This window comes from Fusarium mangiferae (assembly GCF_900044065.1).
Source record: "Fusarium mangiferae strain MRC7560 genome assembly, contig: FMAN_scaffold004, whole genome shotgun sequence".
Taxonomy (NCBI): domain Eukaryota; kingdom Fungi; phylum Ascomycota; class Sordariomycetes; order Hypocreales; family Nectriaceae; genus Fusarium; species Fusarium mangiferae.
Window position 1 is genome coordinate 3081048 of NW_024573924.1, and position 24165 is coordinate 3105212.

A 24165-nucleotide genomic window follows, 5' to 3' on the forward strand; every position below is an offset into this window, starting at 1 on the left:
TTAAAAACTGCAGAGGAATCCGCTATAAGAGCGACCGCGATAGCACCAAGAGTAAGGTTGATTGGTTTTGGCCCCAAGCGTGCTTTTCTTTTACTCCTTGGGCGTTGCGAGGATGGGAATACTAATACAGAGGTAATTATCAAGACTGCTCCTCCGCTACAAACAAATGTGACGTAATGTCTTGTATGATCGTTCTCCGCAGTCATGCTCGCCAAGTTGCTTTCTCAATCAAATGATCATCTTTATTGAGCAAGCATCGACGATTCTCAAAGTATGTGAACAAAAGCGTCGATCTTCCCCCGGAGTACTCGAAGCATCAGCCAACGCGGACCGTAAAGTCGCCTTTCTCTATGATATGATCAGCCAAGAAGACCTCTATAATATCGCAGAGAAGAATGTTCCCTTCACCATCCGCTCAGTCCTTGTAACCGACCTTTCCAAGAAGATTCGGCTTACGATGATGTATCCTACTTCAACTAGTCTTAACTCAGCTAAGGTACTGCGAGTTATTGATTTAGCTTTAGGCTGAAAATAAGAAGTATGTTGTTACACCAATTGAATAGCGTGTTGTTAAGGATGTTATTATTCTGCCTTCTGTTTTGATGGAAGATGCGAAAAAGAGGTTTGGTCATGTTAAGGAGGTTAAGTCTTACTTGAGATTTACCAAGACCTATGATCATATGTTATTAGTATTTTCATAATTGATGAATAGAGTCATAAGATTTATGAAATTCATGGTGCTGTTATGAAAACACAGTTTGTGGGGATGCATCTTCAACTACGACCGTATAACGTTTACAACGATGCACAAAATTCCAATAATGCTTTCACCTCGTTGCACATGATTCATGATTAAAATGATCTACGTTGAACAGAGACTGCTTGTTTGTCTCACCTGGTGGCTGGCCTCGTTCTTCAGTGCGGGGGAAATGTCCCGGCAGATGTCCATTGCGTCATGGACCTGGCTACATACGATCTTGGTATTCGATTCTTTTCTCTTTTCTCTTGGGTAGACTGAACAAGACATGGAACAACCCGCATCTTTGGACGTCGTTTGTGTTATTCTTATTATTACTTCGCTATGGAGAACCAGACCGATACCCTCACATTACATGTTGATCGACGTGTCACACGCTCCATGGTCAGAACCGATGTGAGTGACACGAAACCCATCAAAACTGAGAAACGTAAGACAACATCACGAAAACTACCCTCTGGAGTCGTACTCTCGGCATCTCGAATCCCTCCAATCTCCAGGGAGCGTTTCGGTCTGATCCAAGAAACCGTCGGAACAGATCTGTACCAACTCCTCGTTGCAGCCGTTCTCTGGAACAGGACTCGAGGATCCCAGGCCCGCCCAGTTTTCCAAGAGCTCATATCTCAGTACCCAACGCCGAGTCACCTCGCAGAAGCAAGGTTCTCCGATCTCGCAGATCTCATCCGTCCAATCGGACTTTACAACTCCCGTGCCGCTCGGTTCATCGCCTTTGCCAAGACATGGCTTGACAAACCACCCCATAAATCAAGGCGGTACAGAAAGCTGCATTACCCGCTGCAGGGCGATGGTTTAGGCATTGGCAAGGATGAAGTCTTGGATGAAGATGATGTGAGACAGGGCTGGGAGGTGGCGCATTTGCCGTCCCTTGGTCCGTACGCGATTGATAGCTATCGGATCTTCCACCGAGACATGCTGAGGGGTTTAGCCGATGATTGGGATGGGTTGAATGCAGTGCGGGGGTTTGAGCCTGAGTGGAAGAGGGTTGTGCCACTTGACAAAGAGCTGAGGGCTTATTTGCGGTGGATGTGGCTGAAGGAGGGCTGGATATGGGATCCTGAAACTGGCAAAAAGATTAAAGCTTCTGGAGAAAGGATGGAAAGAGAGCGTAATCGGTCAAGAAGTTTGTCCCCTGAGGGATTTCGAGTACGAAAGCAATGAGCCCCTCAAGTCTTGTCTTTCGATAGCCTAAAAGGATCGGGCCTTGATTAGTGGCTGATTATGTCTCAGACACGCTTCAGCTTCAATCCCTGAAGATGGCTATCTTGAATCTGAACCACGGGCCTCCTTACATTAGCTTTCTTCTCTCGCCTCACCGAGCTATTCAGCTGAGCAAAAGTCCCCGACCCGCATAGAGTTGTGTCATAGATTCAAGATATCCCTGCATAAGCGCTGATATCTTACGACTGCAATGCCGAACGGAGCGCTTTGCATAGCGGCAGGGTAGGTGAGACACGGGATACACAGTCCTCTTACTTGTCCGATGGCCCGAAGAGACAATGTACCGGGTATCGGTGTTTCTGCTGCGTGTAACGGGACCTTCCAAATCATGACACATGATTGTATGGAGACGTTGATTGGTCCTAGCCGTCTTCCAGTCAAAGGATGAGATCAATATGTTTCTTAGACTTGATTTGAATGTTCCAAAATCGGCCTTTAGCCAATTATTATCAGAATTCGAGAATCAAGGCAGACCCCACATTAAACCTTTGGGATCTGTGTCTCGGATAACCTTAGAACTATGGGATACGAGCTCTTTAAAACATACACAGATCACCTGAAGTGGGTTCCCGGGGAGGCGGAGGAAAAAGGCTCCCGAGCAGAGATAGATCAAAAAATGGTTGGGTAAGACAGAGGTTTTGGTTCAAGTCAAAAACCATACACCTAGTACTTACATCTCTGTCACTTGCAACTCGGGGCTAGATGTCTTGTTTGCAATTGAGATTTGCGGCTGAGAGCTCTTACTAACGCAGAGAACTTCGACTATTGGGAGTAGGTCGCAGTGAAAATAACACCATAGTGGGCTTTTGACACCAATGCAGTGAAACAGGGCATGAGTAGTCCAGACAGAAAGACTTCAGGTGGTCCGATGCACGCCGCTTCATCGAACAGCGGACAATTGTTACCTTGGAACCGCTTGCAGTGGGGCTTCCATGGAGTATTTGCAAGCCGAACGGCAGTTATACACGTTAAGTATGTTGAATGAGTGCATAAAGCTCATGTTTCAGAACAGATTGTTGAACCGATCACCATCAATATCAATTTCTCCTTCGCTAGAACAAATCGTCAACCATACAACATGAGTATTGGATGAGATAGGTATATATTCCAAGGCATTGCTCAGGTAGCTACTTACTGCACTCCTTGGAGTCGAGCTTTCTGATCCTACAAGGATCGGTTTGAGAAGTACTCAGATCTAAGGTATTTCTTTCCAAACGGCTCAGGCAATATCTTGAAACAATGTTCTACTCCCTAACAAGATGAGATACGTAGGCACCTACTTAGAGGTCTTATTTCGGCAAAACACCACGTACATCCCGCTGCGACTGTCCGACAACCTAAGAGCTAAGGGCCATCGGTAGGTTGTACGCAAGTGAGACCGGATCGTCAATCGCTCGTATTTATGTCTTACAACAGGGATCAAGCGGCTGCCCTCCCGTGCCGCCTTTAGTGAATCGCCTTCCATCCTCCTTGCATAATGATCGACGCAGCGGAAACCTTTCCTATGACAGAACTTGTAAGACATGCGGACCATCGGTGAGTAAATCAAGGAAGGTTCAGGCATGGCTGGTTATCGATGAGGGGTAACATGTAGCACAGCATATGTTCATGGACTCAATAAGTAGGATGATGGTTGAGCTTTGGGTGGAAGGAAAATCTATAAAGGTCCAGCTTCTTCCCGTCTGTTCTATCATCTCACCAACGTCAACAGCTTCACTTTACACTACACAACTACATCACTTCACTTCACTTTACTTTCAAACCATCAACATGAAGTTCTCCATCGCCTCCACTCTCCTCCTTGCCAACGGCATCGCTGCCATGCCTTGGTCTTCCCTCAGCGCCAAGCAGTCCAACGGCGAGGAGATCACGTACGTCCCATCTAAGTCCATCATACTCAGTCGCACAACTCAATACTAACCCTGTACCCACAGCCTCCGCATCCAGGTCTCCCAGCCCTCTTCCAACCACGCCGTCACCCCCAACCACAAGGGCGTCGTCAACGTCCACAACTACGAGGTCTGCCTCAAGGTCTGCTGGCCTGAGGAGCCAACATGCCCCGAGGGCTGGGTAAGTGATCCTAATGCTTACGCTTCATTGATTATTGCTAACTATTTGACCAGAACTCCAAGAAATTTGTATGCTACCTATCAGTGATGGTAACGAGCTTATTACTAACAGTCTTTAGGGAGACTCTGACTACCCTTGCTGGACTTGCTGCAAGAAGACTGGTGATGATGATCTCTAAATGTCACACTAGTCAAAGACCTGGAAATCGGGGTTACCAACATAGCATCAAGGCAAGGAGGACATTAAGCCAGCATAGTATAAATGGACACTCGGTACAATATATCATAGCTTAAGACGGGTGCTTTATGAATGTGATTTGTGTATGATGAATTGGTTGTACAACCGCTTGATGGTTCTCCACTCATTTCCGTCACCCAGGATCTGTAGCTTGCCGAGAACCACTGACTAGTACTATATAGCACAAGCTTCGGCTGAATAGTCCATCAGACGAATCTGGGACGTATCGAAGTTAGGCAAGTCTTGGCTCTGCATTCAAGCTTTCTCAAAACCTCCGATTCTGCAGCTTGGTCAACTGGGTATAGAGGCGGCGACTGCCGTGATCGGCTTCAATGTTGGCCCCACGTCATCCCCATCTCATTGTCAGCACAGACAATGGGTCGTCGGTCTCGGCCAAATCTGTTTTCTGGAGTTCTTCTAGCTCCCCCGATACCCCTACCCTTGAACTCCACTCGATCGCGTGACAATGCCCAGATTCATCCAAATCCGCAGCGAAATCGGGGTCTTGATCTACGTTAGTCCTCACTTATGTTTCGCTAAGTACATCAACGGCATAATAGAGTGGTCAACAGCCATTGATCTTCATATTGTCTTGATATCTTCATTATCCGTATGTTGTAGAGACATCGATTTCGTTCTTGAACCCCGTCTCATAAAGCACGCCCAGTTGACAGCCCATATGCGATTTTCCTATACTGAGCGATCATGGTATCTTGTCGCTCTGAGAGCCTCTCCAGTACCATATCAGCATACTCATTATTTTCCGCCTGAATCTGCAGCGCGGCTTGTTCAAAACCTTTCGGATATACACCGGCGCAACCCCAGTCTATTACCCAAACCTTCATATTTTTATCGAGTACCAGATTTCTCAGCGCCAAATCTTGGTGGGTCAGAACGATATCCTTGAACTCAAATCTTGGCGTTTCGGGTTTTAGTTGCTTAACCATGATGCCGACGTCGATTTTGTGATTGCACCAGTCCTCGAGTTCGCCAAGCGTGTTGAAAGGCCCCGCGCCGTAGTCTGTGAACCATGGGCCTTGGAATTTGGCATCCTGGGACCTCTCAATAGGCCCTACCGGCATATGATTGAGGATCGTAGATTGCATCTTGTCAATAACATCCGCGACCTGCTGGACCACTGTTGCTTTGGCAGTCGTATCCAGGGACTGCCAGCTTTTGTCCATCATGGATCCTTTTATGTAGTCCATGACAATGAAGTGGGCTTCTACCAAGGGTGTTTCGGGCATGTCTGGATCTTCTGGGATCTCAGCGGTGAAAGCATGATGAACCTTGGGAATTGGAAGGCCCAGGGTTTCTAGAGCAAATTTCATGTTTTCTGCTTCGCTCTTTGCCACGCCTGGGCCGCCTTTGATGACGAGATGCTTCGAGATTCGTGGTATTATGACATCTCCATAATCGTGAAGTCGAGGCGCCGTCAAGAAAGCTGCTAAAAGTTCCTCGTCCGAAACTGAGACAATGTCCCGCTCATCAAGCGGGAATGTATTCTCATCTTCAATTGATCTAGGCTGTTTATAGTGAGTCAGTATACTACAACGATCATGCGTTGCATTGAGACATATTCTGAACTTACGTCTTGGTATGGTTGAGGGAAGGATGGTCTGTCGCCAGGCGCGGGACCCTTCGGCGGAGGATTGTCGTTTTGTGGCTCTATTCCAGGATTTTTCGACAATGAGCAGCCCATCTCTGCAAGAATAATGGTGTGCCGACGACAGAATCACTCGCATCGGTCAATATGTAGCAGAGAACGGTTATTCACGAACCCTACTACCTGCCAATAATGTTGTTGTTTGTTCCAAGTGAGCCGAAACTGCTTGGCAGTGGGGTTCTTCTGCCGGGTCAACCTCGGGTAACATTAACTTTACTGAACAAGCCAGGATCCTTAGGCACCATATGATTGTAATTGACACTGAACCAACAGTTTTGTAGTTGGGCCAATCTTATTAATAGAAATAATGCTACAAGCGGCTACAAGCAATCACATTTAACCGCCGCGTTTTGCAAGTTATGTTACAGGCGAATCGCGCGCTGATGTCAGAAATTCTTATGATTCGCCTGTTTCCCTTGGTAAAAAGTTGTTGGCCCTTGAGACCAGCCAAGACGGCTCTTCAAAACCCTGATACTGGCTGTTCTGTGGCTATCCATGGAAGCTCCTTTTCTATTATCCGTGCTCGCTGCCTAAAGTTTAACTTTATCCCCAGCAGGTGGCTGTGCAAACATGACTTTTATTGGGCGTTGCCATTTGGCGATTATGGTCGGTGACCCTCACAGTGAAGAACTGTTGGTCATATATCGCATAATGTGCTAGGAAGTCTTGAGGTACGCGCGCGCCTATCAGTTCAAGGTATTGAAAAACATACCGAAGAATCAATGACGGAAAGGATGATAAAAGGATGAAGAACACCTGTGTCATTGAACAAGATTCTTTATGATATCAACGACCTGAGCATTCTTATCCAATCAGACTTTTTATCATATACTTTCAAACAGTTAACCAATCCCCCAACTTCAAAATGGGTTGCGGTCCAAGTTCTCCCTCCAAGAGCGAAGGCAGGCCTTCTCATACGAACTTCGAAATGCACAACCTGAATCCTCTGAGTTACACGCCCGAGACAGCAGAGAACGAAATCCGCAGTTCCGTCGTCGCAACAGTTCACTTTGTGGCTCATACTGTCGTCGAAGGCGGCGGAAATCATTGGGACATTTTCCTACAAACTGGACCGAGAAAATCAACTCGCTTAGAAATCGTGCCTGGCGCGTATCCTGGTCGCGTAGGCTTCCTCGGCCGTCTCGATATCATCCGTCATCCCTATGGCATCACACGTCACTCGAACAAGACGGTGAGCATACCTGCGCAGCATGGCCACACTGTAGGCCAATTCTTGGATGCAATCGTCGGTGCGGATAATCACCGCTATGAGTTTACCCAGTCGGGGAGGGGCTGCGGTGGCTGGGTTCGAGACCAATTTTATCTTTTTGTACAATGCGGATTGATTCCTCCTGGATGGGAGGCCGAATTTGAGGCTGCAATTAATGTTTTTTGGGTGCAAAATGAGTCTCGTGGACCTTGGCCGTTGACCTATGGCACTTATCTGAGAAGTAGAAATACTGGTCGCAAGGGGAAGGGGAAGCAGAAGAAAAGCAAGAAATAGCGATGTCTTGGAGTTAATTTGCAAACTTTAGGATAAATGCCCAAAGCTTTAGACTTTATATTCAGATATTAACTAAACTCAGGATAACATATTCTTAGTATAGTATATCACTTTGAGGTCGGTAAACAAATCTATGAATCTGTTCCAAGTGATGGTAATTTTTATGGCTTAACCTATAGTATAGGTATGATTCGGCATTTGTAATAACTCTTATTCTTCACAAGCTGCGCCAAGTCCGGAGCGCGATCGGCGCCCTACACTCTAACCCCTGTTTTTTGCTAGCAGGGTACCTACCTACAGGGGTTTAACCTTATTTTACTAAAATATCTCTTTATTTTCTTATTTTAAATTATAAATATTAAGTAAGTAGTATTTTAAATATAAATAGGTATTTTTATATATATTTTTTTAAGGAAAAATATAGCTATTTTAGATATATTTATAATATATCCTGGCCTTTAAGGTGGGGCTGTCACGCGCTAACAAAAACACAGGGGCTGAACTGTATATCCACTTCGCCCTGACTCATCCTGCATTCGGTTTAGACTCGACGCTAGAAATCTCTTGTCGTTCCAGAAGTCGGCTAGAAACTCCGGCAGTCGAATTCCTCCAAAACAAACTTGCAGTAGCTTGGCGGCGAAGGAGGCTGCAAACTTCAGCTGAACGAAGCGCGCGGCTACGATGAGGCTCTTTCGATTCTATAACGACATCTATCGTGAGTTTTTGGTACCGAGTCCAGCTGTGTTCTCCGGTCTGGGGAAACCCTTTCCTTACGCGGAGATTAGAAAGTCTGGAGCGGTGGATTTCTTTGTGAGAAAAGACCACTCTTTGTGGGACCATAACGTAAAAGTTAGCAAATGCATTGAAGCAATACAGATCTGGCCATTGCTTGTTTTTTCCCAGACTCAGCCGATCTCGCCCAATGAAGGATCGACTAATTTTAACCGCGATCACTGTAACCGTCCCACTGCTCATTACAGTCTCTACACTCTCTGTAGCCCGAATTCGGTGCGCGACGCCATCGGGCCAGGCCGAAGAACCTCCAATGTTAGTGGGCCGACTTGACTCGGGAGTTAAACTAACATGAAGACATTTTTTCACTCGCACCGTTGTCGGCCATTTCTCGCCCCAGAGTGGAATTTATTTAAATAACACTGCTGTTCCAATTATCGTCGCGTCAATTGGTCTTACACTCTTGAGTCTCTTCTTTTTTTCAACACTTGCGCCACTAACTTAACGGGCGACTATCACCATGAGCCATACAGAATCTAAAAGCGCTGCGGCGCCTGAGGATCAAGAGAAGGGTGTTGCCAATGCGCCTCCGGCTTTTGTGCCTGAACCGAGAAACGATGATGCTGTCTTGGGTGATGAGGAGGCGGAGATCATTGACTACAAGACATTAACGTGGTGGTATGTTCAATCCCAATCCCAACTTCATCTCTCTCAATACTGATTCCTCCCAGGCAAGGCGGCATTGTCCTCATCGCAGAGACCGTATCCCTCGGCATCCTATCCCTCCCCTCCGTCCTCGCCACCGTGGGCCTCGTCCCCGGAATTGTCCTCATTCTCGTAATGGGTTTCCTCTCCACCTACTCCGGCCTCGTCCTCGCTGAATTCCGCGCGCAATATCCCTTCGTCCAAAACTTTGGCGACGCAGTCGAAGTCATTGGAAAGTCCATCGGCATGGGTCGCGTTTTCCAGGAGGTTTTTGGTTGGGCGCAGGTTATTTTCCAGGTCTTTGTCATGGGAAGCCATCTTCTTACTTGGACTATCTGCCTGAACACTCTGACGAACAGTTCTACGTGTACTATTGTCTGGGCTGTTGTGGGCTTGGCGGTTTTCTGGGTTCTTAACCTGCCGCGTACATTGAAGTACACGAGTTATATGTCCATGGCTTCGTGCATGTCTATTACTCTCGCTGTACTCATTACAGTTGGAGATGTTGCGCGTGAGCGACCTATTGGCTCTGGAAGCATTGAGGTTGCTCGTGAGCTCGGCTTCACTGGCGCTTTCTTGGCCGTCACCAACATTGCCATCTCCTTCTCCAGCCACTCTTGCTTCTTCACTGTCATCTCTGAGTTCAAGAAGCCCGAGGATTGGCCCAAGGCTCTGGCTTTCCTCCAGATCGTCGACACCACTCTCTACCTCCTCGCCGCCATCGTCATCTACGTTTTTGTCGGACCTGATGTTCCTTCGCCTGCGCTTTCTGCCGCTGGTTCTGCTACCATGCGAAAGGTCATCTGGGGTATCGCCATCCCTACTATCGTCATTGCCGGTGTTATTTACGGCCATGTCGCTTCAGCCTATATCTTCCAGCGAATCTTCCGAAACACCAAGCACATGGTCCGCCGAACAAAGCTGTCTACCATGGTCTGGTTCGGTGTCACATTCGGTATCTGGGCACTTTCAATGGTTATTGCTGAGTCCATTCCTGTCTTCAACAACCTCCTTGGTCTCATCTGCGCCCTCTTTGCCTCGTGGTTCTCTTATGGACTGCCAGGTATCTTCTGGCTCTGGATGCACTACGGAAACTGGTTCAAGGATGGAAAGCAGACTTGCCGATTTGTGGCCAATGTTATCCTCTTCCTTACTGGCTTCCTTATCTGCGTCCTTGGACTTTGGGCTTCCATTGAGGCCATCGCTGAGGGAGGAAGCAAAACTCCTTGGTCTTGCGCCAGCAATGCGGCGGAATAGATCGCTTTCCGTTTAGAATAATTATGATAGACATAATACGAATAATACCCATTTTTTCTTCAACCTTGTTCGTATGCAAAATCTCTGTTCATAGACTTAACTCTCCTAGTGCTATCTGATGCTATGACCTCTTCACAAACCACCACTTACGCCTTGATGGAGCCCTCGGAGCTCGGAGCCACAACAGTTGTTCGCTGGCGAAGGTTTCCAGCTTCGTCATGTTCTTCGTCCCATCGAGGAAGATCAGCATAGGGAACTCTAACCAGTCGGTGGGTGTTGGCTCCATTGTCGTCGACATTAGTGATCTCGGTGCGAATAGCATATCCCTTCCATTTGGGCAACAGGAACATCCAAACAACATAGTAAAGGGCACAAACAAGGACACTACAGATGGCTGTTAGTAAGCTGGGAGATACTGAAGTTCCAGACTGCTACTCACATTGCAATACCGACGACACAGTATGTCGCATACCAGAAGCTGACATCACCAGCATATGGGCCGCCCTTGGGAGGGTACCAAGGCATGACGAGGATGAAGACCTGGACCAGGAGGTAGAAGATTACAGGAGCATGCCAAGCTCTGAAGTCAGAGCGACCAATACCGGCCTTTGACCGACGACGGCGGAGCACATAGAGACCAAAAACCATGGCAAACCTGAACATGGCATCGGGGTACGTGCCCAAACTAACAACTATGAAACAGATCAGCATCAGAGAGCATCAAGAGGGACCAGGCTGCTTACCGAAAGTGAAAGCATCGCCAGCTGAAGGCGCAACAATCATGATGAAAGTCAACACCCACTTGAGGATGTAAGGACCAATTGGAGTACCAAAAGGCTTAGTCGAGACCCAGAAGTTGGTATAAGGCAGAACGCCCTGTCGACCAATCTCACGGAGCATACGAGCAGAACCAATCAGCACAGCAAGAAGGTTACCAAAGGCACTCAGCAGTACAAGAAAGTTGAGGACATTGGCAGCAGACTTGCTATCGCCAAAGAGCTTGGTGAAGAAGACTGATGCGGCAATCTCACTAGCCTCGGCGAACTCCTCCTTGGGAACGACAGCGAAGTATGCGATATTGCACAGCATATACAACACGGCGACGACGGTGAGCGAGACTGTACCGTTTCTCTTAAGCGTGGGAATGGGGTTTTGGATCTCGTTGACGACGTTGAAGGCGTTCCAGTATCCGGCGTATGAGAAGACGATACTGACGAGGGCACTGGCTAGATCGTTTCCGTTGGGGGTCGCACCGGCGAAGGCGTCGCGGAAGTTATGGCCGGGGTCGGGGATGCGCTTGACGTTGCCGCCGAGGACGACCAGACCTGCGATACTGATGCTGTATGATGTGTTAGGGGTAAAAGGCTTGTGGGGATGGGAGGGCTTACAAGACGAGGGTGAGGATCTTCAAGGCGCCGATGAAGTTGACCAGCCAAAGGGAGTACTTGTTATGAGCGATGACAAAGATGACAGCAAGGGTATAAGCTGCAATAGCGACACCTCGCATCTGCCATTCGGAGGGGGTATCGCCGGTCATTCGCCAAAGGTACTTGGACAGAACTATACATGATCAGAACACGAGATATAAAAGGTAAAAGAAGGAAATTGACATACCGACGGCATTGCTACTGCTGAAAGACAGAATGACCGACTGGACAGCAAAGGTGACGGGGAAGAAGTGCTTAGGCCGAGGATACGCCTGCTCAAGATACACAACCTCTGAACCACTGCGATTAGGAAAGTAACTCGCTAATTCCAGGTAAACACTGAAACCAGACGCAGCCATGATGAAGCCGATGAACCAGATGATCAGCGCCAGACCGACAGACCCAGCACGGTTAAGGATACTCGAAGCTGCGCATCGTCAGTTGCTTATCACCCCTCTTCGTATTGTAAGATACGTACGCGTAGAGAAGATACCAGTTCCAATCATCATGTTGACATTGAGGAAGATAACCGTAAGCCAACCGACGTTGTATCCAAGTGGCGAGTGCGATTCAACAGGTGCACCGACAGCTTCTTGATACGAAGGTTTAGAGCCATTGCCGCCTTTGACGCGTGTGTACGCGAGATCGCCCTCGTGAATGACTGAAGGCTCAGAGTCGCTAGCCTCAGGGTCCGCCGACACGGTAGCCGTGGTTTTCTGGCTTTCAAAAAAGTTTGAGAAGCCCATTGCGCCGGATTCGCGATTGACAAGAGGGATAACCAGCAGAATGCGATCACTCGCGAAAATTGACCGATATAAAGATGTTGGTTTGCCGATGAGGGGCAAGTAAAACGTGCGACGAGAGATTGAGTTATATAAACATGGATCGTCTGTGCGACCGTGGTGCAGGATGACACAATTCTTGGGGATCTTGACATGACTGCACCAAGACTCGGGCTCCCCGTTGGAAATCCCACCCTGTATATCCGAATAGTCGCATGCTTAAAAGAACATCCACTTAAGAGGTAGGATCTCCGTGCGGGATGAGCCTTGTTTGCGGACTTGGGTAACTGTTGGTGGCGAGGATGGGTTGGTCTGGATGGGGGTTGTATAACGTTGCAGTGCATTGTGTCACTTCGGCAGCAGGGGAGGGAACTTGGTAGGCATTTTCTTGAATTCTGAAGTGCGAATTTGTTAATCTAGATAAGGGAGCTGTACAGGACGCGTACGCTAAATGCCATACAACGGCCAGCCATCCTGCCGTGTATCGAGGTTGATGTCCAACCCAGCGATTATTACGGCCTCACCAACAAATCCTCCAGCATCTCCATCAAGACCTTCGATTCTCCTCCACAAATTCGCCGAACTCCCCAAGTCCATCCCCCCAGCTTAAAACAAACACTTTTAAACTACCGGCGCCTCCCCGACTCAACCCTCCAATTCAGGAAACACATCGTCTGTTCAGACCAATGAAACCCCTCATAATTACTGTTTCGCAATAACGGGGATGTGATTGTCTCATACCCAAAACAAGTGGGATACCCGACAATATCTGATAACGACATCGCCTGTCGTGATAGCGAATCTATAATTGTTGCTCGATTGGGTTTAGTCTCGGAAAGGATCGATAGGCCGCGGCTGCGGGAGACGAACCGGGCCCGCTGAAGCAAGCAGGGAGGTTTTGTCCGCGGGGTCTTATTGGTAGGGAGCTTGTACTGTTTGGCTCATTCTCCAAGGCCAAGCTTTTGTGCTATTGATTTGGATGCTGACTTAGTGGGGGTTATGGTGTGCAGCGGGACCTTCGCCTACAATGCCCAGAATGGCGAAAAGCATGCCGATTCCTTAGTTCATCCGCTATATGATTCTCATACCTAATGTCAATACCCTTGTATCAATAGACTGAGAGAGATAGTTTTCCTTTTCTGCTTTGGCAGTAGTCCGTCGCTCACTAAATTGTATCACAGTGAGGGTTATGGGCTCGATGGCGTGGAGTGGGATCTACGACCATATGGCCCAGAATGGCGAAAACAGCGTTGCCTCATCTGGGTAAGTGGACGGTGAACTGAAGGTTCATAAGACCTCAGGATGACAAGTCAAACTTGTGGGAATATGCATACCTGTCTGCCGAAAAAGCTAATTTTCTTTTGATACTTATATGCCATCTTCGAAAAGCCTCTTAAGAACAAGCGCACCGTTACTACAATAACCTTCCCAGCCAAACACATAACCCCCTGGCCCGCACAAAGAGGTAAGGATCAATACACAGCTTCTGGGAGGCTTGTAGTTTGCAACTAACTGCTCCGCATTCAAAATGCAGCATCTAATACACTGCTTGCCTTGCAGCCTATGGTGTAATGCCACTAGCCTACCTCTCATAGGATCAGCAGTTCTAGGAAGATAGGTCTGCGAAAGAGCTACCCAGATAGATAAGCTTTGTGTGAACAATACGCGTGTCATGGGAGGGAGTAGCGTCGGTAAATCAGTCAAAGGAAGCAGCCCATCTCCTTCAACAAGGATGGATTCAAAGCCGTTGAGAGAACCGCATGACTTTCCCTCGAAGTTCGCAGAAGTCACTGCGCTGTTTAACTTATGCCAAATATCAGAAACGCCCAATGAGAAATGTCGACCGGGAAATGCTGCGGTTGAAATTCTGTAGCTGGCATGAAGACTAGTGTTTTCCCTCAATATCTCTTCGATGAGGAGCTCGGCGTTGAGTCCGGGCGTTGAACTATCAGCGAGGTCGTCATGATTTGTGACAGTGGACATGGAGACTGCGTCATACCCTGCCTTGTCCGGGGTATTCGCCATCTCGAATCCCTGATCACCTACCATATCGTACATGAAGTTATTCCACTCGATCCTACCAGGAACAGCTGTTACAACACAAGCTCTCTAGGGATCAGATGTGATCTCTGTCAATGTATTGAGAACGAAACATAAACCGCTGTGTGAGACGGCAACGACGCTACCACTGCCTGAAACAACATCGTGCTGTCGTCCAGCCAAAAGAGTCTGGGCCACCCTGAGAACACCTCAGGCGGCCAGGATCTTAGTAAGCCGTGATCCACCGGGTCGTAATCTGACAATTTTGAGGTGATGAGAATATTTCTCTGAGTCCAGTAAAGGTTCTCCAGACCAGAGCGTGTTGGCCGCAGGTCAAGCTCTTCATGCATACACATAGTTGACATAGCTCTGACCAGCGTACAAGTAGTTTGTATCAGTGCAAGTAAACAGAAAGCTGTATCCTCTTTCTCATCACCCTCATCTGGGCGACATGTTTTACATGAGCATAGCTGACGTAAAGAAGTGAAAGACAGAGAAAATAACTGGGCGGCGTCCAGATATCCTTTGTTTAAAGCCGCCTCCATTGTATGGTGCAAGACCGGATTCTGCCCGAGTTCTGGGAGAAGGCGACGAGCTAGCAGATAGAATCCCCTCCCATAGCTGGATTTAGCAGTCGATAGCGATAAAGATTGATGAACCATGGCATAGTAATTCAGAGTTGTATTCTTCTAAATTTAATATGAATAAATGCCATATGTCTTGACATAGCGATGCCTTCATACAATCAGAGGCTCAGAGCTCTCCAGATTCAACCTAGCGTCGGTTGGTTACCGTTTCGGGAATGTATCGGCGATGATTTGCCAACCCCGCCCTCAACGTCAGATGTCGGCGATTCCTACTCTTCTTTTCTTTACTGGAGACAGAAGGACACTAGTTGAGCCGCATCGACATGCCGGTACCTAAAAACCCCTGTACAGAATGCAAGAGTAAGAAACAAGGACACTAGATTGCCACATGACTAACGCACATTGCCCATTTTAGGCAAACACCTCAAATGTCTGTCAGCTCCATTCCAGTAGTACTCAGAAAGTATGAAGAACTCAACGCGAGTCTAACATGAGGTCCCAGGCGCCGGTGATGAGACAGTATGCACACGATGTCTCAAAAAAGGACTAGAGTGTGTTCGTCTGGGAAGGAATCGGCAGTTCAGAGATGGCTCGTCGGCAAAGTACGACGCCAAGTTCTCAGGGTCGCAGAATTGGGTCAACAGTAGTGCCAAAGAGTGTAAGTGCCCGATATACGAGAATACCAGCAGAAGTAGCTAATTGGTGAACAGTTCGTCTTCAAACAAGTTCGCGGCGAGCCACACAGAGAATCGCTTTAGCCGGTGAAGGTTCAGCATCATCAACAAACATCGCAAGCCGCCCGGCATTAAACAACGACGAAACATCTGGCAGGACCCTTGACTTTGCACTAGGAGATTCAACATACTACAACTCGGCAGTTTTAACAGGTCTGTCCCCTTCCCGTGACGGACACTCGCAACCTTCAGCCCTGCCAGCCTTTCAAACTCAACCGTCCCAGAACCCACCGGCACTATCTCAACGCGGTCCTTCTTGGGGCGGCCTACTGCATGCGTTAGAACCACCTCATCAACGAGACTTGCCCTTGGAAGGTGTCCAAGAAGCGTGTCTCTTACGATATTTCATAGAAGAGTTGTCCCATTGGGTGAGTTCGGTATCACCGAGTCGGAATGCCGATACTGACCGTTCAGTTTGATCTGGTTGATCCGCAGCGAAGATACCAACTGGTTGTTCCGGAACGAGCCAGGCGATATCCCCCCTTACTAAATGCCATATTAGCAATGTCCGCACGGCATTTATGCCGCGTTGAGAAATACAAGACACCCCGAGGAATCGTATATCGCGGCCAGCCATTACCAAATCTCAGTTCACACTCCGCAGTTGAGTATATGCTTAAGTGTATCCCCGTCCTCAAAGACTTTCACACTACGCAGGATGGAGAGACTAGAGAACTCATCGTGACAACGGCTGTGATTCTGCGTCACTTTGAGGAGTTAGACGATGAAGATGAAGATCCTGCTCTTGATACTCACCCAGACGAGGGTGTAAACTTCCTCGCGATTCTGAACGCTGTTCTACGAAGTCTAACCTCGGATGATCTTATTAACCGTCGAGAACTTCTTATTGCATCTTACTGGGTTGCTTTGCGACAAGAAGTCTACTATGCTCTTCGGAAAGGATATCCAGCGCAGATGGTTGAACCACCTGCTGAGTGGTCAGATATATCGCCAGCGAATAGAATCGTCTTCCATACGAGTCAGGTCACAAAATGGTTGTTTGACGACAAGTCCGAGAGTGGATGGCGTGAGTGCTCTCTTGCTTCTACAGGTTCCACGTGCTAACAACTTGATGCGCAGACAAACTCAAAGAACAAGAGGAATATCTTGATCAATACGTAACCGGCCGCTTTGAACCCATTCTTCATCGACCACCAGACCGCGTCTTGGGAGAAGTATTTCCTACAATGTGGTATGCTTCACCGATCGCCTTAACAGGTATGCAACACATGATGATAGCGAAGATGATCTTAATCGCAGAGTCACCTCTCCTCTCGTAAGTGTTGCAGCACCTGCTCCCATGCATTCACTAATCCTCCCAGACAAGCTGAGGATGTTCGTACTGCATATCGCAAAGCCGAAGGCGAGGTGCGAAACCTAGTCCTTCAAGTCTGCGGCACTGCCGTCCAACATCCCGATACCCAACCAGGTCTCGTAAATGCCATCCTAGCTATACAAATGTATGGGAGCTACTTCACCGATCCATGGGAACAAGAAGCACTTAAGAAGACGGTTCAGTTGTTTAAGGATTGCCAGGCTTGGCCGCTACCCAAAGCTTTGAGGGAGCGATATTATAAGCCATAGAGAGTTTTAGATGAAGTCTCATGTGCTCAATTGAAGAAGCCTTATTGTATTTGCTGATCTTCTGCTACATGTTTTATTGTATTGATAAACCCTTCCTACTATGTTAGAATGATTTTGTTATGTACTACGGTACAACTCGATGTTCCTGAATCTTGATTAGTTGAGCTAACCTTTCTTCATACATATATGTTACTTAAAAGAAAGCAATAAATCCCATTAACTATAATGACTGACTTTAATTCTTCAATACTAAGTCTCTCCAAATTTCCGACCATGAACTAGCCCCCGAATCTAGCACTTGAAATTGTCCTATAAAATGTTCTATTGCAACACGATAGTCTTCTTCTCGAGATCCTTCTGCCAGATACAATCGTGGGGATTAGAAATTGGTGCCCGGGTCATCCATCTTCTGCTTTTGTCTTTATACATAGTTAGCTTTGCTGGTGCTTTTCTAGCTTTATTACTAGACTCGAACCCGCCCCGTATGTTAATCATTCCAACTCGTTCGTACAGATCACCCTTTTCCCTCAACACCAGTATGATAAGGTTGTGTTTCTGCGATCTGACCCCAAGCTCCAGCACCATGATTGGAAGCTTGAGTTGGGAAATGCCCGTCCATGCTTCGTTATCCAAGTATAGGAACGAGTAGCACGTAATATCGGTTGTTAACGGAAGTATAGCCCAAGGGCCATCCTGCACCACTGTTTGACTGAGCATCATGTTTGGAAGAGTTGTCTCAGAACCCCATTTAATGAATTCGAACGACATCATTGTCATCATCCCTTCCAGTTGAATGACGGGTTTCATGGCTTGTGACGGGTTTGTGTTGTACGCCGTCCTGTAATCATCGAGCGAGATTGAACATCCATCTTCTCTGAGCAATCGAAGGTCATGGTCCGGAGTATCATAGCTGGTCATCGTGATTTCGCCTTTCCAACCAGTCCAAGACCAGCTGGGGAAATTAGCCTTTCTAGCTCCAGGCTTGACATGGTACCAAGCATTAATCAGCCAACGCCAGCCCTTCTTTTTACGAATAAGCGGGTTTCCTAGGAAGTGGAAATATCCCTCTTCTCTGTGACAGGCGTTCAGTACCCCTAAAAAGGCATCTAGAGTTTCTCTGTCATTACTAAAGTTTCTCTTACTGAACTCCATTAAATGCTTCCCAATGTCTTTGAGAGGTAAGAAAAGAGGTTCAGTATCCTTGAGGACGGGCTGTTTTTTCGTATTGGGGATATCAAGTCTGTGCAAGACATCCATGGGAATAGCAAATGATTCGAGACAAGTCATATTATTGCACTGAAACATGACTTGCTCATTGGTGAAAAAGATCCGCCTGTGTGATAGAAGTCCTTCCTGATATGTCCAGCCTCGAGAACCCCATGTACTGGACTGAATCTTTTCTTCGGCAGGTGTACCGATGTAGGTGAGCTTTACGCCATCAACTTGTACGCATCGCTGTACTTGGATGGATGTGCGAGGGAAAGTTATGCCGGCCAAACCGGAAGTGCAGTCTGTTCCAGCAGCATCGATAATCGTGAAAATTGCTCGGGAGTATATCGCATCCATCTTTTGTATCTGTTCTTGCTTGTTGGGGTCTTCGGGGTTTTGATTAATACACTACAAATTATTAGCTACCCTCATTCTATGTTCATCCAACCTACAAGTCGATCAACCCATAAATATCTGCAGCCGAGCCTAGAAGCTACCTTGATGCTGTCCTTGACGACTTGGGGAAATTTATTTTCTATATTGCCCCAGACGTATGACAACGCAGCATATTCGCAATCGTCCGGCGCGGATATAACTTTTGGTTCCTCGCAGTCGATGACTTTAAACTTTGGCGGCAGAATGAATTTGTCTGGTTTGCAGCGCTGCAGGTGATTTTTGTTACAGTATTCGATCCAGTCTGAGATCTGCTGAAAATCGATTGTCTCGTGGTTGAAGGGCCGGAGTTCACGGATAGGAGATGCTTCGGGTGATGGTTCAACTGCTATAACGTGGCCCATATGCCTTCGCCTATCAGGCTGTGGTTTATTCATTTCCGAGTCAATATATAGTATGCTCGTGTCTGGTCTTAAAGGGCTTTCGCAGGCTTCGCGATTTGTGAAAAAATTACTCAAAGGCTCTGTCCGTAAGGAGCATGTTGAAGTGTCTAAGGCCGGCGGTTTCAGTAGAGAAAACAGCTGACAAATCTCACAGGCAGACGACTGAAGCTGTTCGTGCGACTCATTGACTGCGACATTGGAGCCATTAATTTGCTGGACATTGCCTGATTTCTGGGTTATCGATGACCATTTTATGGCCGAGCATCGTGCACAGAGATGATTTGACATTGATTTTGCCCTTGGCCGAATACTTAGCTGCTTATTTGCTGTCACGCAAGGATGGCCTGTCTTATTCAATACTGAGAATTAACGGCGTCGGAGCTTAAGGACTGCCATGAATGTGTAACTTAGAATAGGCCTTGGAAAAGAAATATTACGGAAGAAGTTACAGAAGGTAGAACTGAAATTGCGGCCTGATAAAAGGAGGGGAAGATAAAGCTGAGCCAATGACATATGGTGGTCAGAATGCAGTGATGCCTAATAAGAAAACATCTATAACATGCTTGATAAGCATGTGGCCCAGGCAAATATCTGCCTTGAAAATTCCTACTCAGGAGTGTAAACGAGAAACTCGCTGTATTTCCATTTTGGCTCGAAGAAAAGAACACGAAACCTACGGGGGCTAAACTGCTTTCGTGACAGGGGAGTAGGGAATTCAACGTCAGTGAGGTCTACAAAACTGCACCTGATAAGGTAAGGTTGAGGGATAATAGTAGATAATTTGGGCACAGTGGCCTGTTGTTTGGGCGTTGGCAAAGGGGGGTTGAAGTTACGTCAGAGCGACTCAGCTGTTGGCCAACCCGCTTCCAGCCACAGCCACTAACCGGAATAACAGTCACCCAACACCCCGCATCGCTGCTTCGCATTCAATCTCTTTCAACATCTTACGTATCGCTTTGCTTCTATATCTCGCTTGGTGTCCCAGCTCAACCAGTTATTACCATGTCTAGTGGGAACAGAGGTGGTGGAGATCGTGGAAGCAGGGGAAGAGGCGGAGGACGAGGTGGCCGGGGCAATTATGGATCTTGGGGGGGCCGCGGCAGTTTTCGAGGCGATACAGGCAGTAGTAGGGGACAAGCTGGAGGTGGAAGAGGAGGATATGGAAGGCCGACTGGCGGTGGTCAGCAGACTATCCAGATCTTTCCGTAAGAACCATATGGACCAAAGTCAAGATCGTACCCAATGCTAATTGTGTCGATGCTACAGCAACTCCCAAGGCCTAAACTCCCAGGTTGCAAAAGTCGAAGACACATTACACCCAGCGACAAAAAACAAGCTCGATCTTAATAGCCTAAAGCTAACCGAAGGCTTTCCCAGCCGTCCAGGATATGGCACTAGGGGCACCAGGGTTGAACTTACGGCCAACTACGTCGAATTATTGCCGCCGTCGAACTTGACCTTGCATCGATACGATATCCAGATCAGCCCTGCAGCCGTCGGTAGGAAACATTTCCGGATTGTGCAGCTACTACTTCAAGCGCCGGAATTTGCAGCTCAACAGGGCGACATTGCCACGGACTTCAGGTCTACTCTTGTCTCCAAAACCAAGTTTTCGCAGGACGAGGTCCTCGTTGAGGTCCCATATCGCTCAGAAGGTGAAGAGGAACCGACTGCTAGGGCTACCGTATACAAAGTTCGCGTCCAATATACGAAAACTTTAGACGTCGGCGAGTTGGTCAACTACTTGAACTCAACAAGCCTCAGCGAGTCATTGGTAGATAAGCAGGAGTTGACGCAGGCTCTGAATATCTTTCTGAACCACTATGCCAAATCCGCAAAGAATCTCGTCGCAATTGGATCGACAAAGAGCTTTTCTCTCAGCAGTGAAGCAGCCAGAGGAGACATCGGCTCTGGCTTGGAAATCATTCGAGGCTTCTTTTCGAGCGTGCGCGTAGCCACTTGCCGCATTCTTGTCAACATCAACGTGAGCCATGGAGCATTTTACCAGGCTGTTCCTTTGCCGGTGCTCATGGCAAACTACGGACCTCACAGCACCGTCATGTTGGAAAGGTTTATCAAATTGGTTCGCATACAGACAACTCATCTTCCCGAGAAGCGTAACAAAGCGAATAAAGTTATCCCCCGCGTCAAGACTATCTTCGGGCTTGCTAGGAAGGACGATGGGCATGCCTTGGCCCACCCACCGCGTGTCAGACAGCACGGGGCTGGTGCCAAAGATGTGGAGTTCTGGCTCGATGGTGAAGCCAGCTCTACTGGTGCACCTAAGCCGGTAGCCAAAGGAGGCGCGAAAGGGAAGGGCAAAGGGAAGGGTAAGGCTCGGGGAGAGAGCTCAGCAGCTTCTACCTCTGGGAGGTATATCACTGTGTTTGATTTTTTCAGAATGAGTTATTCTCACTCTTCATGACTCCAAATAGCATCACTGACTGTGACGCAGCATACAATCTAGTTCTACAAAATCCCCAACTTCCGTTGGTTAACTGTGGCAACAGAGGCAATCCGATGTATCTCCCAGCAGAGGTCTGCATTGTCCTCCCGGGTCAGCCCTCCAAGTCGAAGCTCAACGCCAACCAAGCGCAACAGATGATTCGCCACGCTGTTCGAAAACCATGGGAAAATGCGAGCTCCATTTACAGTGAGGGTGTGCAGACTGTTGGTCTAGATGAGAACACCAACATACTTTTGGTGCGTTTTCGCTTCAATTTTGTATATTACTTACTAACGGCGTTAAGCGTTCTTTCGGCCTTAAGATCACACCGGGACTCATCAAAGTTCCAGGTCGCATCCTTTTTGGTCCAAAGGTTATCTACAAGAACAACAAGGCCGCTGATCTCCGCTTCGGTAGTTGGAACATGCTGGATATTCGATTTAACATTGGCGCGTCACTTGCTAAATGGTCATACTTGGTGATCTCTATTCCTGGGATGCACGACTCGTTCGACCAGCAAAGCTCGCGGGCCATTATGAATGAGTTCCATACCGCTCTACAGAAAATTGGCGTCAACGCAGCTCCGCCGTTTCCAGGTCAACGCCTCCAACTTCAACATCAAGACGATCCAGCGCTCGACTCAACTTTACAACGTGCTGCTCGAGCCTTAGATCTGCTTTTCATCATCCTGCCCGGAGCAAACATGCCAATATACAAGCGCATCAAGACGATCGCCGACAGGAGCTATGGTATCCACACTATCTGCTCGGTGGGTTCCAAACTAGCAAAAGACCGCGGTCGCGACCAATACATGAACAATGTCGCTTTGAAGTTCAATCTCAAGCTTGGCGGCATCAATCAAAGGGTGGAGAACCAGAATCTCGGCATCATCGACCAGGACAAGACAATGGTTGTCGGCATCGACGTCACGCATCCCTCGCCTGGCTCGTCTTCCAACGCGCCTTCTGTCTCTGCAATGGTGTCTTCCATTGACAAGTTCCTAGGTCAATGGCCTGCAACTTTGCGCATACAGCGCGCGAGACAAGAGAACGTGGACGATCTCACAGAGATGCTTAAATCTCGTCTTGGCCTCTGGAAAACAAAGGGCAAACACGCCGTTTTGCCAGAGAATATTCTCATATACCGCGATGGAGTCTCCGAAGGCCAATATGACATGGTTCTCTCGCAAGAGCTTCCTCAACTCCGCCGCGCATGCGAGCAGATGTACCCAGCAGCTGATACCAAAAAAGGCCTTCCGCGCTTCACTGTTATAGTCTGCGGTAAGCGGCACAAGACGAGATTCTATCCCACCACCGAGAAAGACTGCGATAGGTCTGGCAATACTAAACCTGGTACCGTCGTCGACCGCGGAGTGACTGAAGCGCGGAACTGGGATTTCTTCCTGCAGGCCCACGCTGCACTGCAAGGAACCGCACGCCCATGTCACTATTACATCGTACATGATGAGATATTCCGGCAGATTTATGCGAAGTCGATTCCGCCTCCGTTTCAGAGCATCGCCGATGTCGTGGAGGATCTCACACACAATATGTGCTACCTTTTCGGCCGCGCCACCAAGGCTGTTAGTCTATGCCCTCCGGCGTACTATGCTGATATCGCGTGCGAGCGCGCGCGGTGCTACTTGGCTAGTCTTTTTGACACGCCGTCGCCAAGTGCAGCCCCGTCCGTAACCGCAACTTCGGCAGCTGGAGGGACCGGGCAGCTAAGTCCTGATGATGTACAAATCCATCAAAAGCTGAGAGATACAATGTTCTATATCTAGTTTAAATATCGAGAATGCAAAAACGGTCGTTTTTTCTTTATTTAATAGCACACCATGTATGTGCCTCTATACAACAGGCCTGGTAGCTTCAATATTCATAATATGTTCATAAAATTCTTTTATAGCCTACCTATATTTAGTAAAATTATGAAGATAAAACCCCCTTAGCGTTGAATGGATTTGTATTAAATCACACTACTAATTATCTTTACTTATTCTGCCTATATGCAAATTCAGTTGTGGAGTTTTAGATGTCTGTTTTGATGTTGTAATGATGTATTACTCCGACATCTACGTTGAGGCCAAAGAACTGAATACGGCAATCCTTAGCGCAGTCGCCGGGTCCTGCTAAATACAGCTAGCTTCAATGGCTTGTCTGCCTAATCAGGCAGCTACTCCCGTACTTTTTTCTGATACAGTAGCCGCGGCGTAAAAACTTCGGCGACATCTGCTCAGATAGGTAAGCATCTGTTGGCATCTCAATATAATCAAGTCTATCAAGGCGAGATATTCGGAGATAGTTCGCAAGATGAGTATGAACTGTTACATAACAGGTATGAAGAAGAGAGT

The 24165-nt window shown here is 47.7% G+C and overlaps 10 protein-coding genes across 10 annotated transcripts; 6 read left to right on the forward strand and 4 right to left on the reverse strand.

Moving 5' to 3' along the window:
- Positions 1-1081: 1081 nt before the first annotated feature.
- FMAN_09575 (uncharacterized protein) lies at positions 1082-1936 on the forward strand (the record flags this gene model as incomplete). The annotated part of the gene is made up of 1 exon (XM_041830435.1): positions 1082-1936. The coding sequence occupies one exon, from the start codon at positions 1082-1084 to the stop codon at positions 1934-1936; it is 855 nt and encodes a 284-aa protein (XP_041681098.1).
- A 1830-nt stretch (positions 1937-3766) lies between these two features.
- On the forward strand, positions 3767-4244 carry FMAN_09576 (uncharacterized protein; the record flags this gene model as incomplete). The annotated part of the gene is made up of 4 exons (XM_041830436.1): positions 3767-3867; positions 3931-4066; positions 4120-4134; positions 4185-4244. 4 exons carry the CDS (start codon positions 3767-3769, stop codon positions 4242-4244), a joined length of 312 nt encoding a protein of 103 aa, XP_041681099.1.
- Positions 4245-4953: 709 nt separating this feature from the next.
- FMAN_09577 (uncharacterized protein) lies at positions 4954-6005 on the reverse strand (the record flags this gene model as incomplete). The annotated part of the gene is made up of 2 exons (XM_041830437.1): positions 4954-5829; positions 5895-6005. 2 exons carry the CDS (start codon positions 6003-6005, stop codon positions 4954-4956), a joined length of 987 nt encoding a protein of 328 aa, XP_041681100.1.
- An 829-nt stretch (positions 6006-6834) lies between these two features.
- Positions 6835-7473, forward strand: FMAN_09578 (uncharacterized protein; the record flags this gene model as incomplete). Its single annotated transcript, XM_041830438.1, has 1 exon — positions 6835-7473. The coding sequence occupies one exon, from the start codon at positions 6835-6837 to the stop codon at positions 7471-7473; it is 639 nt and encodes a 212-aa protein (XP_041681101.1).
- A 1252-nt stretch (positions 7474-8725) lies between these two features.
- On the forward strand, positions 8726-10167 carry FMAN_09579 (uncharacterized protein; the record flags this gene model as incomplete). The annotated part of the gene is made up of 2 exons (XM_041830439.1): positions 8726-8883; positions 8937-10167. The coding sequence occupies 2 exons, from the start codon at positions 8726-8728 to the stop codon at positions 10165-10167; spliced, it is 1389 nt and encodes a 462-aa protein (XP_041681102.1).
- A 146-nt stretch (positions 10168-10313) lies between these two features.
- On the reverse strand, positions 10314-12340 carry FMAN_09580 (uncharacterized protein; the record flags this gene model as incomplete). The annotated part of the gene is made up of 6 exons (XM_041830440.1): positions 10314-10551; positions 10607-10859; positions 10911-11506; positions 11556-11727; positions 11782-12021; positions 12073-12340. The coding sequence occupies 6 exons, from the start codon at positions 12338-12340 to the stop codon at positions 10314-10316; spliced, it is 1767 nt and encodes a 588-aa protein (XP_041681103.1).
- Positions 12341-13744: 1404 nt separating this feature from the next.
- On the reverse strand, positions 13745-14401 carry FMAN_09581 (uncharacterized protein; the record flags this gene model as incomplete). The annotated part of the gene is made up of 1 exon (XM_041830441.1): positions 13745-14401. One exon carries the CDS (start codon positions 14399-14401, stop codon positions 13745-13747), a length of 657 nt encoding a protein of 218 aa, XP_041681104.1.
- A 1188-nt stretch (positions 14402-15589) lies between these two features.
- On the forward strand, positions 15590-17321 carry FMAN_09582 (uncharacterized protein; the record flags this gene model as incomplete). The annotated part of the gene is made up of 5 exons (XM_041830443.1): positions 15590-15659; positions 15714-16105; positions 16152-16764; positions 16818-17013; positions 17060-17321. The coding sequence occupies 5 exons, from the start codon at positions 15590-15592 to the stop codon at positions 17319-17321; spliced, it is 1533 nt and encodes a 510-aa protein (XP_041681105.1).
- Positions 17322-17642: 321 nt separating this feature from the next.
- Positions 17643-19654, reverse strand: FMAN_09583 (uncharacterized protein; the record flags this gene model as incomplete). Its single annotated transcript, XM_041830444.1, has 2 exons — positions 17643-18938; positions 18983-19654. The coding sequence occupies 2 exons, from the start codon at positions 19652-19654 to the stop codon at positions 17643-17645; spliced, it is 1968 nt and encodes a 655-aa protein (XP_041681106.1).
- A 714-nt stretch (positions 19655-20368) lies between these two features.
- FMAN_09584 (putative argonaute like post-transcriptional gene silencing protein QDE-2) lies at positions 20369-23595 on the forward strand (the record flags this gene model as incomplete). The annotated part of the gene is made up of 4 exons (XM_041830445.1): positions 20369-20571; positions 20633-21771; positions 21822-22069; positions 22117-23595. 4 exons carry the CDS (start codon positions 20369-20371, stop codon positions 23593-23595), a joined length of 3069 nt encoding a protein of 1022 aa, XP_041681107.1.
- Between the last annotated feature and the right edge of the window lie 570 nt (positions 23596-24165).